The sequence below is a fragment of the Delphinus delphis genome, chromosome 14 (assembly GCF_949987515.2).
Source record: "Delphinus delphis chromosome 14, mDelDel1.2, whole genome shotgun sequence".
Lineage (NCBI taxonomy): Eukaryota > Metazoa > Chordata > Mammalia > Artiodactyla > Delphinidae > Delphinus > Delphinus delphis.
Genome location: NC_082696.1, coordinates 18,090,871 through 18,105,222, shown reverse-complemented (window position 1 = coordinate 18,105,222; position 14,352 = coordinate 18,090,871). Strand labels below are relative to the sequence as shown.

General features: G+C 40.4%; 1 protein-coding gene and 1 long non-coding RNA gene across 6 annotated transcripts in view; one reads left to right on the top strand and one right to left on the bottom strand.

The window, feature by feature from the left end:
- LOC138414257 (uncharacterized) overlaps positions 1-9,244 on the bottom strand; it is a 79,278-nt gene extending 70,034 nt beyond the window's left edge. Inside the window, exon 1 of the long non-coding RNA XR_011246708.1 lies at positions 9,110-9,244. This is a non-coding gene — a long non-coding RNA (uncharacterized lncRNA). The remainder of the gene's footprint in view (positions 1-9,109) is intronic.
- STXBP5 (syntaxin binding protein 5) overlaps positions 9,039-14,352 on the top strand; it is a 168,876-nt gene continuing 163,562 nt past the window's right edge. For all 5 annotated transcript variants that reach the window (XR_009521897.1, XM_060029828.1, XM_060029827.1 and 2 more), the window contains exons 1-2: positions 9,039-9,301; positions 10,503-10,600. Coding sequence is in view for 4 of the 5 variants with exons in the window: in XM_060029828.1 (XP_059885811.1) it covers positions 9,146-9,301; positions 10,503-10,600 (254 nt within the window). In the remaining variant the exon portion in view is untranslated. The remainder of the gene's footprint in view (positions 9,302-10,502; positions 10,601-14,352) is intronic.

The window sequence follows — 14,352 nt, the reverse complement described above, 5'->3', positions numbered from 1 at the left end:
CTTGGGTTGTATTTTACACATGAGGAAATGAACACTTAAGTGACTAGTCTGACACTACCTAGTTAGTGACAGAATCCAGGTATGCCTGCCTCAGTGGTAGAGCCCTCTCTTCTCTGCCAGGACATAAGGAATAGAAATACAAGAGTGAGCATCAGCTCTGCGTATCTGAATAGTTAAAAGAAGCAGCAGAGCTTCCCAAGTAGGTTACCCATTAACACGACATTATCACCAGATGGGTACCTCTGCTCTAAGTTTCAACTGTAGTGAGACGCTTCTTTAAGGAAACCACTAGGCTGGTGAACTGTGATAATGCTATCATGGAACTTCCTTCTCAATTTCCTGAATTTAACAAACTCTCTCATCATGAATAAGCAGAACATTTCTCATTTAAGAGCAGATTAAGAGGTGGACACTGCAGAGGAATTTATGCATCGATGTCATGCACTGCATTGTAGGCAAACTACAGGTTACTAAGGTTAGATGCTGTTACAGGATGCTGGACAAATCCTTGATTAAGTCAGAGGAAACAAACCTCGTGACTGAAAACTGCATATGAATCATTTGAAACAGCACAGAGACAGAGAATATTACTAGCAATAGATGTGACCCAAGATGTTACTAAAATCCTTATAGTGTTGCTTTCATCCTCACAAAGTAAAAGTTTCTTGTTTCACTGATAGTCTCAGACTTGATCTTGTTTCCACTGGCCTCTCAAAAGTGCAGTCATTCAACCTGCTAAAAAAATGTGGAGCAAAGAAAAGCCTGTTATCCTCCTTCCCTGTCTTCCTACAGGCCTGGGCTGAAAGGAGTCATCACTTATTTTATGCCTACAAAAATCAAAAGAGGCTCATCTCTCCACGTTGAAGGGTAAATAGGAACTAACCTGTGTGCATAAGTGAGAACTTCCACTTACCCCAGTAAGGGAGCCACACCTTGGGGTTACACCCTAGTTACAGTTATGAGGAAACCAAGGAAGGGAAGTTGCGTTTGGGGCCTGCTGAACAAGATTAAGTCTTGGTGGAAATATTTAGGTCACGCTGGTCTGGACAAAACGTAGTGGGAGTAGTTGGAGGTTTTGGATGAATAATAGAGAAGTGAGTGATTCCAGTGTCTTTCCTCCTCCACCTTCATGTTTCCCAACCCCAGGTGCTGCTTCCATGGTAGCCCATCCTCTGGAGCAAGGTACCATGACGAGGAGTACATACCCAAAGGGAGAGCGTTATTAGTATGGAGACTTTGAAATGATATAAGGTAATAATCCTCAGGAGAATCAAAAGATGCTTTTGACATTGATGCTTGTTACTCCTTTTAGGGATTTTGCTTCTTTATCAGTGTATTGCCATCTTATTGAGTGCCACAAGCAAGTTGGGTCGTGTTTGTATTTCCCACAACACCCAGCAAAGTAGCTGTCACCCAGTGGGCACAGCAAATGTTTGCGGAATGGAATACTAATCATCACCCTGCTGGCAGGTACACATAAGCAGCAGGATTCAGATTCCTGATCCTCTGTTTTTGAAACTGTACTAGTACAGCACACTTCTGTTTCACTCTTACTTTATAGACTTTAGACATTTTGTGTCCCCAACATCATGATTATTATCTCTCTGGATGTATTTATGAGCCAGGAACAAATAGAACTAAACCACTCAAGTGTACCTAGTCACATTTCTTGTCCCTTCCCTGTGAAGAGTATTCTTTGTGCTTCTGGGCTCTTCACTCTTTTTTTTTTCTTTTTCCTGATTAACTGAGAATATTAGCTGACTGTCAGAGAGAGGGGGTTGAGGCTGCTACACAAGAAAGTATATAGAGAAGAAAATGTCAAGAGGTTTGAGGAGGGGGAATTCAGAGATAGTGAGTAAGCTATCCAGCAAAGGCTGGGCTTTCTAAGGAGAGAGGGATCTGGGGTATTGGAAAAACTGCCATGAGGTGGGGAAGAGTTGGGGGGGGTTAAAAATAGGTGAAGAGAATTCTGGGGCAGTCGTCCTAAGTATTTCATCATCCTTCAAAGGTTATCTTAAGAAATCATTCAAGAAAGATCTAAATGGTTCCCCAAGGCTTTGGGAGCTAGGGGTATGTGTGTGTGTGTGTGTGTGTGTGTGTGTGTGTGTGTGTGTGTGAGAGAGAGAGAGAGAGAGAGAGAGAGAGAGAGAGAGAGAGAGAGAGAGAGAGTTATTGTGCTGAGAATTAAAAGGCTCAGTTTTATTTGGGGTACAGTTAATATCTTGTATACTGACTTTAGTAGCATTTTGGTTTACTAACATGTTAGTAGGTTATTTAACAGAGATTTTTCATTAAAAATTGCATGCCTGAAGGAACTTAGTTTGTGTCATTGGTCATAGAACCAGGAACAGGACAATGGCCACTGTAGAATTGTGACCACAGGTGTATGAAAATAGAATAACAGGGTAATATAAAAAGAGCAGATGACAAGGAGGCCAGAGGTTACCTAAAAGTTGAACTTGTTTGACCCAGAGTTGAGGGAAGCAGATACTACAACTACAGATTTGTAGGCACATGGTTGTTGGACTAAGTGTGTGGTGTTTATTAAAAACACAGTCAAGGAGTCCATTCTGAGTTTAAAGCTAGACACCTGGTCCTATTTTGAGGAGCTCCATCTCTTGTATTGAGACTACGCTTACCCATCTTCTATATACATCCTCCCACACTTAGTAAGTATCCCTTGCATATTTTCATTGTTGGTATTATTCTCTTGACTCTTGATGGGTCCTTGGAGAGAGGGTTGCTCCCACTCTCCTTATGTTAAGGTTTCTGCTTTGATTCCTTGTGATTTCTCAGGTCTTTAGGATTAACCAGAGAGAAAGGAGAGTTGGCATCTAAGAGTTCTACAGCCAGATGGCTGAGACATGTGACACAGCTGTGTCTAGCCTCAGCGCCAGAGACGGAAGGCCCTGTCCTATCAGCCAACCGCAACTGACACCATCTCACTGGGCTGCCGTGTCAAGTGATTCTCTCTGAGGGAAAGAGGGTTCAGTTCTCTGTTAGCATGCTTGCACTTGACTATTGACCTGTGTGCTGAGTAGCGTTTAATTTTTTTTTTTAAAGTGTGGCCTGACAATTCCCTCAGAATCACACTTGGTGTGCTTGACCTCCCCTAAGGAATACTTTTCAGAAGTATTATCATATACAATTTATTCTCTTTTGTGTGTGTATGTTGGGCGGGGCATATTTGGAGACAGGGGACAGCTGGGGTGGAGAAGAAGGGAGCACTGGGGTTGGGGGTGGAACATAATATTAACTTTAACAGCTTTTCAAAGCTTATTCAGTTTCCACAGTATACTAAATGTATATTATACAGTGTATATTCAATATTATACACAGTATAATTAAATTTGTACTTCATTAATTGCATAAAGTACAAACTTTGTCATTAGCTCTTAGTCCACAAATCAAATATAAGAAGTCATTTACAACAAGATTTAAATCCTAAAATAAGATACTGAAATTAAAAATTGTGGGAGCGTTATTCCTCACCTCAAATATGGTCCCCGTTGTAGGAATATTGTTCCCATTGTAGAAAGAGAATTTGAAATATTTGAGAATTTACTGAGGAAATCCTGATTGCCCAGTTTCTAAGTTTTAAGAATCTGACAGTATTTTTCACTTATATTACTGAATGCCTCATATCTTACGCTTAAATGCTCATTTGGTTCAATTTGTTTTGTTTTGCACTGCTGGAATTTTCTCTTCCCTTTAATTTATTGACTTTTGCTAGGCATTTTTGTATTTAGTTTAATGATACTCTTACAAATAATATTAAATAGTGATAGAGGTAATCTATGGAATAATGAAGGCTCATTAACATCTGCCTAATCAATTTTTCTAAAAGGCTAGAGCTTGACAAAGAAGATCACAACGTAGTGAATCCTGTTTTTTCCCAGACAAGGCTTGTTTATTTAGCTGATAATATTTGTCGAGTCCACTCAGGTACGAATGGTAACTGGAGATTATCCAGGAGTCATAAATGTGGAAATTACATTGTAACGTCACTCTTCTAAATGCTCAGGCCAAAAATGGGGGCATCATCCTTGCCTCTTCTCTTTCTCTGATACCCACCCTCCTGTCAGCAAATCCTCTTGGCTCTACCATTAAAATATAGTCCAGAGTCTGACCCTTTCTCACCACATACCATTCCACTCTAAGCCACCATTTCCTTGCTGGATCACTGCAGTAGCCTCCTAACTGTAGGGAGAATTGTGAGTATAAGGTAAAAATGACAGTGAAAGAAGGCTACAATATCTCTACACTCCTTTACATTTTGGGCAGGTCGGGGCTAAATTTCTGGCAGAATATTTGATTGCAAGAACAAGCAACCTATTCAAACTCATTTACACAAAGAAGGAAAGAAAGTGTTGCCAGATTTCACAAGTAATAAAGACTGGGAACTGGAAAGTCAGGAATGGAGACTTTTCTCTCTACCTCACTAGACTCACTTCTCTGTGTGTAGTTTGTGTGTCTGGTCTGTTCTCCTGGGTTCCATAGACGTCTGCGCACTCTCAGCTTTAATCCCAGCTCTGCATGATTTTCTAGTTGAAACTGATTAGCATCTTTATGACTCAATGCCAGATTCCCAGAAGAAGATGATCTCCCGGGTTGGCTTATTTCAGGTGTTTGCCTTTGATCCAATCAGTTTAGACCAAGACATATGGTCACTGGATCAAAACACAGTTGCCCAGTTCCAGCATTTCAGCAGGGCCTAGGGGACCCGTTCAGAAAACGGGTCATGAACTAGGCAAACTAACATCTCTACTGCAATTTACGGATAATTTAAATTCAATATTCTGTTAAATGCTGTAGTGAATCAATTATTGTCATGCATACATCCTTTGGGACTCAATAAATGAAAATTAAGTTGATATAAATGAATGCTAGCAGGTGAGGTACAGTTGGTCTACCTTGCAGAAAGCTTTCGCCAATAACATAATTTCTTTTAAAAATATTTATTTTTAGTTTCTACTTTATTCCTCTCAGTCAGCATCCATCTGCCCCTGTGAGACCAATAACAGAGCCTTTGTTAGCCTGGGAGCCTTTAAACAAAATAATGAAGATCGGCAGATCGTTATGGGAATGTTATGGATTCTTAGTCTTTGGCCTTTCATACCAAATAATTTAGTGAGCTGCCTTTTTGTGTGTCAATTTTCTTTTGCATTTTAATTTTCATTGTATTAACTAACTATTGTTTAGAGCTGTCCTGACTCAGCTAAATGTAATATAGCTATTTATAACTTGTCAGTGGTATATATTATTATGCCATCATCTCCTGGTCCATTCTTCAAAATGCTCGGGCCAAAAATGGGGGCATCATCCTTGCCTCTTTCCTTTCTCTGACACCCACCCTCCTGTCAGCAAATCCTCTTGGCTCTACCATTAAAATATAGTCCAGAGTCTGACCCTTTCTCACCACATACCATTCCACTCTAAGCCACCATTTCCTTGCTGGATCACTGCAGTAGCCTCCTAACTGTAGGAAGAATTGTGAGTATAAGATAAAAATGACAGTGAAAGAAGGCTCCAATATCAGGTAAGAAAGAATTCCATTTGGGAGAATGTCACTTACCCAAAGGCAGAAATCTATTAAATTGTTTTGAATCAGCACACTGATTCACTCATGAAAACAAAACAAAAATAAATAATAAAATTTTGTTGAGAGATTACTATGGGTAAATACTATGGGTATGCTATGTGCTAAATTTTAAAAGGAATAATACAAATTATTGAATTTTTAGTCATTTTATTTTAGACTTTAAATTCCTAATTAATTTTAATTCTAAATTAAAATCCTAATTCAAAAGTCAATTGATCAATTTAAACTGACAAGAAAAATCATGAGTTTGAGGATCCATTATTTTATCTTTGCCATCATAAAGGTAGATATTTGGGAGCATTGTTTTTCTTTTTTTACCTAACAGAATTCTGGATATGTCTCTGAGCTAGGAGAAGATAGACGGCAAGTTCACAAAGCTAACATACAGTAGCAGATACGCTCCATATTCATCTTAAATTCCACGTTTCCTCTATGAACCAAAGTTTTGGGAATGCCACGATGAGTTAATAATCTGATGAGAGGGATGAGGTATGAAAATCAAAACAAAATTCCACAAGTCAAAAAGGCGGGACTGGCTTATATTGCTGATCTGGTGAAGTTCCTTTCACCCCAAGGACACTGATAGTAGTTTTTCCATTCTACTATGTGTAACTAATGTAATGCAAACTTTACATTTTTCCCTAGTTTATCCTCCAAAACCCTAGGAAGCAGGTAGTATTAAGCTTATTTTTCACATGAGGAATCTGACCCTTAGGAACAGTAAGGAATTTGCCCGAGGTTGCCCACATTACCACGGTCTGGATCGAAATCCATGTCTGGCAGACAACAAAGCCTAGGATTTTTCCACTCTACCACAAGGCCTTTCAGCAAGAAATTGTCCCTTCTCCAAAGGGTTTCATAATCCAATGATGACAAATCATCCAACAGATTTATTTTCAAACTAGATGAAAAGGTGGATCATAATCTTCTGCGGGGAAGTGATCTCTCTGTTTTGCAATTTACCCCTATGGAGGCATTTGTATTTTTAAAAAGCTCCCCAGGTAATTATGATCACCTCCCAGCTGCCTTCCAATGCTCTTCTCCCTCCTCTTCACCTGGTCTCCTCCTCCTCACCTGGACTGAACTATGGTGAATTCACCATCGCGGGGCTTTTTCCGGCCAATTAATTTACCCTCTGCATTCCTCTTGCGTGATGCCATCAACGAGCTCATCACATCTATTCACAATTACTAATTTACATGAGGTTTGCCACCTTTTGACTAGGGAGCTTGTTGAAAGAGTTGCATTTTGCGTCTTCAGTACGTAGCACAATGTCTCACACTCAATAAAATGTGTTTCAGAGGACTAAACTGGTAAACAAAATTCCCAGAGCCACTTGGAAATAGCCTGAGAAAAATCTTCAAATCTGGTTTATCGCTCGTTACACCTAGTGAATTAACTTTGTAATTCAGTAAAAGTTAAAACACAAAACAATTTTCTAAGTTCTACGCGTAAGCCATCGCCCTTTGATGCGGAAGCTCCACAGACAACTACGTTTGCCGAAATCCCTGAGGCCCAGTCGTGGTTGGTTTGCTGACGATTCTTGAAAGCCTGTCACATCAACCAATACTGTGACGAAAATTTCCCTGCGCAGGGCAGTAGGCGGCCAATCACAAAGTAGAGGGCGGGCACTTCTGATTTGGCTTCAGAAAACCTTCAGTAGCTCAGAGCCCTCAGGGCTAGGGAGTTAGTAGCCTAGGAGAGTATCCTTCCTCTCCAGCCCCTCCCCACGAATTAGAGTTAGTCTTTATGCGCTTGCATACTTCTTTACGTCTTCCTTAGTTTCTACATCCTTCCTAATCAAGTACCTCTGCTTCCCATCCACCTTTCCTCGTTGAACTCACTCTCGGGAAAGGGTACCCGCATCATTAATCTCTCCTCCTTTTCAAACTTGAGACAGATATTTGTCTCTAAGCATCCAAGTGGGATTGTGACAGTGAAGCAGTGGAAAGGTTTGAGCGAAAACTTCATTCTTCCCTCCTTTCCCCTTGCAAGAGTGGAGAAGCTACTGGGGATTACTTAGTGGATAATCAGCATTACCGGGCGGATTGAAGGTCTGAGTGTCCGCGCTGTGTTTACTTCCACCCCCGCTCCCGCTCGCATCTCCACCCACGCTTGCGTGCGGACTGAATCCACGGCTGGCGTGTCACTGGTCGGGGCAAACACCCAGCCCTGGAGCCGTTTCCCTTTGGCATCCTCTTCCCATTCTAGCAGCTACCTGCCATTGGCCATGCTTTCATCCTACCAACAGTAACAGCTACAGGAAAGAATTCATTTTTCCCCTTCTAGGTTCATCTTTCCTGGTACCCTTTCTAAGTCTGTCATCCCCTTGCCACAGACATAACCGTTGTCTAGACGCTGTTTTTCAAAATCAAAATCCAAATCAATCCAAAACAAAGCCCATCAATAAAGCAACAACAATAATATTGCAGCCAGCAGCCGGGAGTGTGTGCCTCATTAAAGGGTGAGAATATAAACCCCCGCTTCAATGACCGATTTTGAAATAAAGGATTCCTGCTGCTTGTTAGTCATCAACATTTTTACTCTCCCAGCTGCAGGAAAAGCAGCTGCATCCTCTGGCAAGGCGATTGAGATGGGAGAAATTTAGCCACGGTCTGGGATTTTCGCAGAGGATAATTTAAGCCCCAGCTCCACTCCGGTGGCTGAGGAGGGGGTGGGTACGAGCGGTGCGCATGCTCAGCAGCCCGGCTCCGCCGAGGCCCAGCTGCCGCCACCGCCGCGGCCGGTGCTGTAACCGAGGCTGTCGCTGCTGCTCCGAGCGGGCGTTGGTGCCGTGTGCCGAGGCGACCTGTCAGGCGAGAGGGAGCGGCCGGGCGGGAGCGCGGGCGGCGGCGGAGCCTGAGGTGGGCAGCCGGGGCTCTGAAGGAGCGAGGGCGGGCTGAGCCAGCCTCGGAGGAGCGAAGCGGAGAGCTCTGGGACCCACCCCGGGCGCCCTGCGTGCCATGGCCGGCGGGCAGAGGCGCTGAACGGCCGGGAGGCCGAGCGGCGGCGGCGGCGGCGGACGGAGAACCGGCGATCCCCGGGAGGAGGAGAAGCAGGAGCGGGAGGAAGCGCCGAGGGACTGCGGGGCCCGGGTGGGCGGCGGGGCCGCGGGCCATGGACTCGGCGGCGGCGGGGGCGAGCCGGGGCGGCGGCGCGGCGCAGAGTCAGCCCGCCGCCAGGTGAGGCTAGGCGGAGCGGGCTCGGGGCGCCGCTGCCACTGCTGTGCCGCCGGGCCGCGGAGCGAGTCGGCGGCAGCGGCGGCGGCTCAAGTGGCGCCGCAGCAGCCGCGGCGAGCAGCGGCGGCCTCGGAGGAAGAGAGGTCGGCGCCCGGGGTTCTGGCGGCCGCGGTTCTCCCGTCGCAGTCTATCCTGCTCGGATTATCTTTTGCTTCTCCCCAGCTGCCTCCTTCCCCTCACACTGACACTCTGTCCCACACCTCCGCGTCCTCGGTCGAAGCTGCCCTCGGCCCGGGCTGGTTTCCCCCCGCCTGGGGACGCCCCTTACCTCTCCTCCCGGGCTGCGGGGGACCCCGCCGAGACCATGAGGAAATTCAACATCAGGAAGGTGCTGGACGGCCTGACCGCCGGCTCGTCTTCGGCCTCGCAGCAGCAGCAGCTGCAGCAGCAGCACCCGCCTGGGAACCGGGAGCCCGAGATCCAGGAAACGCTCCAGTCCGAGCACTTTCAGCTGTGCAAGGTGAACGGAGCGCGCAGACCCGCGAAAATCGGGGTCGTTTTAGGGGCAACTCAGGCTTTACACACGAGTCGAGGGATAGAACGCCAATAATAATCATACCTCGAATAAAGGTCTCGCTCCTCTAGCACACTGTGCTTGGTGGGCTATTTTGGAGATTGACATCATCTTACTCCTTTTCGTTGATTTTCACGTGCGGCAGTCATTTCAAGGTTGCTTCTAACGTATTATACTGACCTTACTCTTATGGCTTTTATTTTCAAGCATTTTAATACATAATTCACTGACTTCCAAGTTTCCTTTGGGAACAGTGTCTAATGAATGTTGTTTATCAAAAAGCCAAACGTGTTCAACTAGATATTTGCTCATCACTTTTCCCTTAAAATGTGGTAGGAGGCTTAAAATATGAAATCATAGGGTCTTTCTATCATTTTGTTTGGTGAAAAAGTTAGAGCTGTGATTTTTGCCTATTAGTGGCACGACAGTTGCCATAGCGGTCTGTAATTCAGAAAGAATGATGCAGCGAATTAATTCACCAGCTGCTCAATGAGAAATACAAACTTGTGTTGGTATTAATACCAGGCATTCATAAGTCAGAGTTTCTTAAAAGTGTGTGCATACTTTTTTGCCCCAGTGTCCTAAAATTATTAAGGATTTAATAGCAAAATGCAAAAATATATGCTGTGTTTATTTTCATTCTGTTACAGTTGCAAAATGATGAGATAGATGTTTGCTAATTGCTTTACTGAATCCTTAATTAGAGTAATTATGACAGCATTTCCTTAGAAGTACTTGTATTTAGCATCCAAATAAAGTAATGATGAAGTTAGCACACTTGAAAAAAAGCATGAATTGCATTTTTAAATGAATATACAGAATTTTTGACCACTGCAAACTTCAGTAATTTGTTCTCAGACATAATAGTATAGAATATTAAATTTTCTTCTAAAGCCTACCACTATGATGGAAAAGCAGAAATTAAGGTGTAACACTAGGATAGTGTTTTTGTTTTTTTGGTTTCAGATTCTATGTGCATAGGTTTTTGTTTGATGTAGACTTCATAGTTTTTTTTTTATAGCAGTGCATGTATATGTGTTTTGCATCAATTATAATTGCTTCTCGGTTCTAATACCTCTATTGACTTTTCTGTTTTAAAACTTTGCTTTCTGCCTTGGTTGCTGTGATGTCACTTGCCCATCCCTAGACTGTTCGCCATGGATTTCCCTATCAACCCTCAGCCTTGGCCTTTGATCCTGTACAGAAGATCCTGGCAGTGGGAACTCAGACTGGTGCTTTAAGGCTGTATCCTTTCATTTAATTTAATTTTATTTTTTAACTTTTACTGTATTCTCCCCAGTCCTTCTGTATTGCTGATTAGTTGCTTTTCCTGTTTAATGCCAAAGAAAAGGTATGATCAGGTATTATGTGAAATCATGTGGTTGTATCTCTCCCCATGATTATACTTGCATGCAGGTTGTATGTTGCTGTGATGTTTCTTAGCTCAATTTATAGTAGCTAAACACGTATCCACATAGAGTTCTAAAGTTTTGCTATAATAATTACTGTCTTTGCAAGGAAGTAGAAGTTTCTAAGGGGAAATATATCTGCTTATACTAGTGGTCTATTGAATGGACTATGTAGAGGATGAGGTTTAAAGACAATAGCACAAGGCACATTTTATTTGCTTTTTTAAAAATATTGTGCATGGTAGATGTTGAAATTATGACTTATTTATTCTAATGAATTAGAGGTTGAATTTGAATTTGTTTCTGACTTGTCCATCTAGAAAAATCATTAGAAAACAAATACAAGTTTTATATAAATAGTTATGAATTATTGCTATTTCTAAAAGTTTTAGAGCATTTTGTTAGTATAATGCAAATGGAGAAGTGTACTGTCTTGATAGTTTTCCCTTTGATGGTCTACGTTTGTTATGTATATGTAAATACTGTTAGGTTAGCTGTACTCTTAAGTGTTAGTATAGAGGATTATTTTTCTTGGTTATGCATGAACTGTAATTGTTTTGTCATAGCATTTTTTTCCAAATACCTACTCATTCTTCAAGATAATTTTTTCAGTCTGAACAATGGAGAATACTTCACAATTCCTCTCAAACTATTTAACTTGCAATAAAATTGTGTTTACTTTTACTATGATATTTACCCATATTAACCTAAATGCCCTTAATTTTAAACTTAAACATAAAATTTTAAAAAGAAAATGCTTTGTTCATCCATCAGTAGGATATCTGCTTCCTACATATTATTGAAGTAACATGTTGGTAATAAATAGACGAAAACACTAGATGATAAGAAACACGGAGGAGCAGGAAACTTTACTCCCCACGTGTTAGATTTATCTGCTCCTGAGAAGGAGGAGGGGAGCCTGCATTTGAGTTAAACATGTGTCTTACCTTTTTTTATAATCTTTTAAAATCTTCATTTCAAAGTAGTGCTATACGTGGTATCAGGGTATTTTATTTGTGATTAGTGTGCTATGTTCAAAATGCTTATAAAAGTTTTCACTGAATTGTGTTACTAAGTGAAGTCTATCATTCATAGTAAATACCAGTAGTGCACTCATACCTGTAAAAATGGTAAAATCTGACCAAGCTAGATCTGAATCTGTGAATTTCTAAGACAGTATATCTAAATAGTTCTTACCCAAATATCTAGATAGTTGACACGAAAATATTTTTTACTTTAATTGTATAGATATTTTTATTCCGGTATCCAGTGATCAATACCTTCTAGTTTAGGGCTCCTATTTTAGTCTTGTGAAGACGGGAATAAAATTAATTTTGGTAGTGTGGGTGCTAAGTGTTCAGCAAAACCCCGTGTAGTGACAAAGTAGTGTGGTATTGGATCCAGATGGACTGTTTAGAATGAAAAGCCAATTTTTTTTTGTTCACAGCAAAAGAGTATCACCTCTGGACTAAAAGGGGGAAAAAAAGTTGAATTAAATCAACTATTTTTAGATTATTTTGGTTTTCTTTTAAGTGGGTTCAATTTTTACTATTTTCCCAGTTGAGACCCAGTGTGGTCTCAATTTTCTTACAGTACATAACTTTTTTCTTTTAACAGCCCGTCTGCTCCTTTTATAACTTAATATAATCATGAGTACCGCAAGCAAGGCTGATTTTATAAAATCAAATGTTTTTCTTAGACAAGACTTTTTACCCCTACTGCATTTGAGGAATTAGCGTATTACACAAAGGGAGAAGTTAAAATTAAAATGTTAGTCCTAATGCTAACTGTCAAATGAAAAGGATCAAGTGTACGAAATCATTACTTATATGTCTTTTGCTTTTATACATTTTTTATAGTTAAATACTGTATGAAAAGTGAATCTGTAATTTACAGTTACACTGTAAATTTTTTTAGAACCTCTCTTATTGTACTTACAGTGAAGTTAGGAAAACAGTTTACCAAATACATTTTTATTTTACCTTTTTATGAGATTTATATGAACATTCCATAGTGATAAATTGGTTTGCCTACCAGTAATACCACTAGTCATTCCTTCTGTTAGGTTTAAGTAGGAGATAAGCTTATGAGCTTTATTATGGCTTTGATTTGTAGAAAATCTAAAGTAAAATAGAAATCTTTTTTTATTTTAAAGTAAAATAAAAATCTTTATCTAAAATAAGACTAAGATCTTTTTAGTTTTACATAATTTCCACATACGTGGCTTAAAATTTGTTAATTTCTCTGTTCTTTGTTTTGAAAGCTAGACAACTATGGTTTATTTCAAAGCTCCATATTGGTTTAATGTGCAGACTTAATAATAAGTCTCTTCTCTTGCCCTAGTTCTTTTATATTTTTCACTGTTGCATTTGGCTTCTTACAATCCTTCTCTTTATTTTCTTCTCATATTAGACTCTTGTAGTCTGTCATACATTTGTTCTAAAATATGTCTTCAGAGCAGAAATATACTTGTAAATAAAGTCTTCTTTCATCTAACTGTCGAGCAGAGTAGGAGGTTTTCAAAAGTGGGACTGGGTTATTAGAATTTGAATTGCATGTCTAATTTAACGAATAGAATGTCTTCCTAAATGTTGGAGGACTATACTAAGTTATCTATTTTGAGGTTAGAAAAAAAATGATGAAGGATTTACATCTGATATCTAATGTTTGTAGACAAGAATTGTGAAAATCTGAATCCTTAAACAGTATCTAACAAATGATGAAGCAAGATAAATTTAATGTATTTCCTGCATTAACGTATAGCAAATGGCTGATGTCATTATAAACATGCCTTATGTTCAACCTTTTTGGCTTCTGGAGTGAATATGAGGTTGGAATGAACTTACTGATAGGAAGCAGGGAAGCATAATTTTATATGCCAAGTTGTACAGTAGTGATTTAATTATCTTAATTCTCCTCCTTTTGCCATGTAGAAATAGGTACAGTTTGGTTCTTCTGAGTAATCTAAGCATCAGAACTATTGAGATAAAGTAATCATCTATCCCCATAAGGAATAAGTAAAGGGGAGAAAAAAGGTTCTAAGTGAAGAATGAAGGCATTTCTAGTAATTCTGCTGTTGTCCTTATCTGGACTCCTGGTTTACTAGTATAATTTTGAATTGCTTCATAGTCTGTTGTAACTATGGGCTACCCTGATCTTATTTTAAGGTATTTTCGTCTAAACACAACAAGGTTGTTTTATGTATGAGTATTTCAAGGACTGTGCCAAAAAATGGACTTTCAAATTTACTTAATCTTTGTAAAAAATTGAGTTTTTAAGTATCACAATTATCAAAGGATCTCATTTATTGTCTTCCTGACTTGTGGAAAATATAGTAGGCAGTCTCTGCTTTGATAAGGCATGGGCTTGTCTTTTAAATTGCAGTGTAATTTTGCTGAATGCAGGCTTACAAAATGATTTCTGTACATTGGAGTTCATTTAACAAGCACTTGTTAAGAGTTAACATTCGATTATGAATTGTGGCCTTATTTCTTGTTCGTGTCTTGCCACTAAAGAATTATGTGTCCTTGAGTTAGTTTTTTCTTACTTTTAAAATGAAGGTGCTGTATTAGATGATTTCTTCGAGAA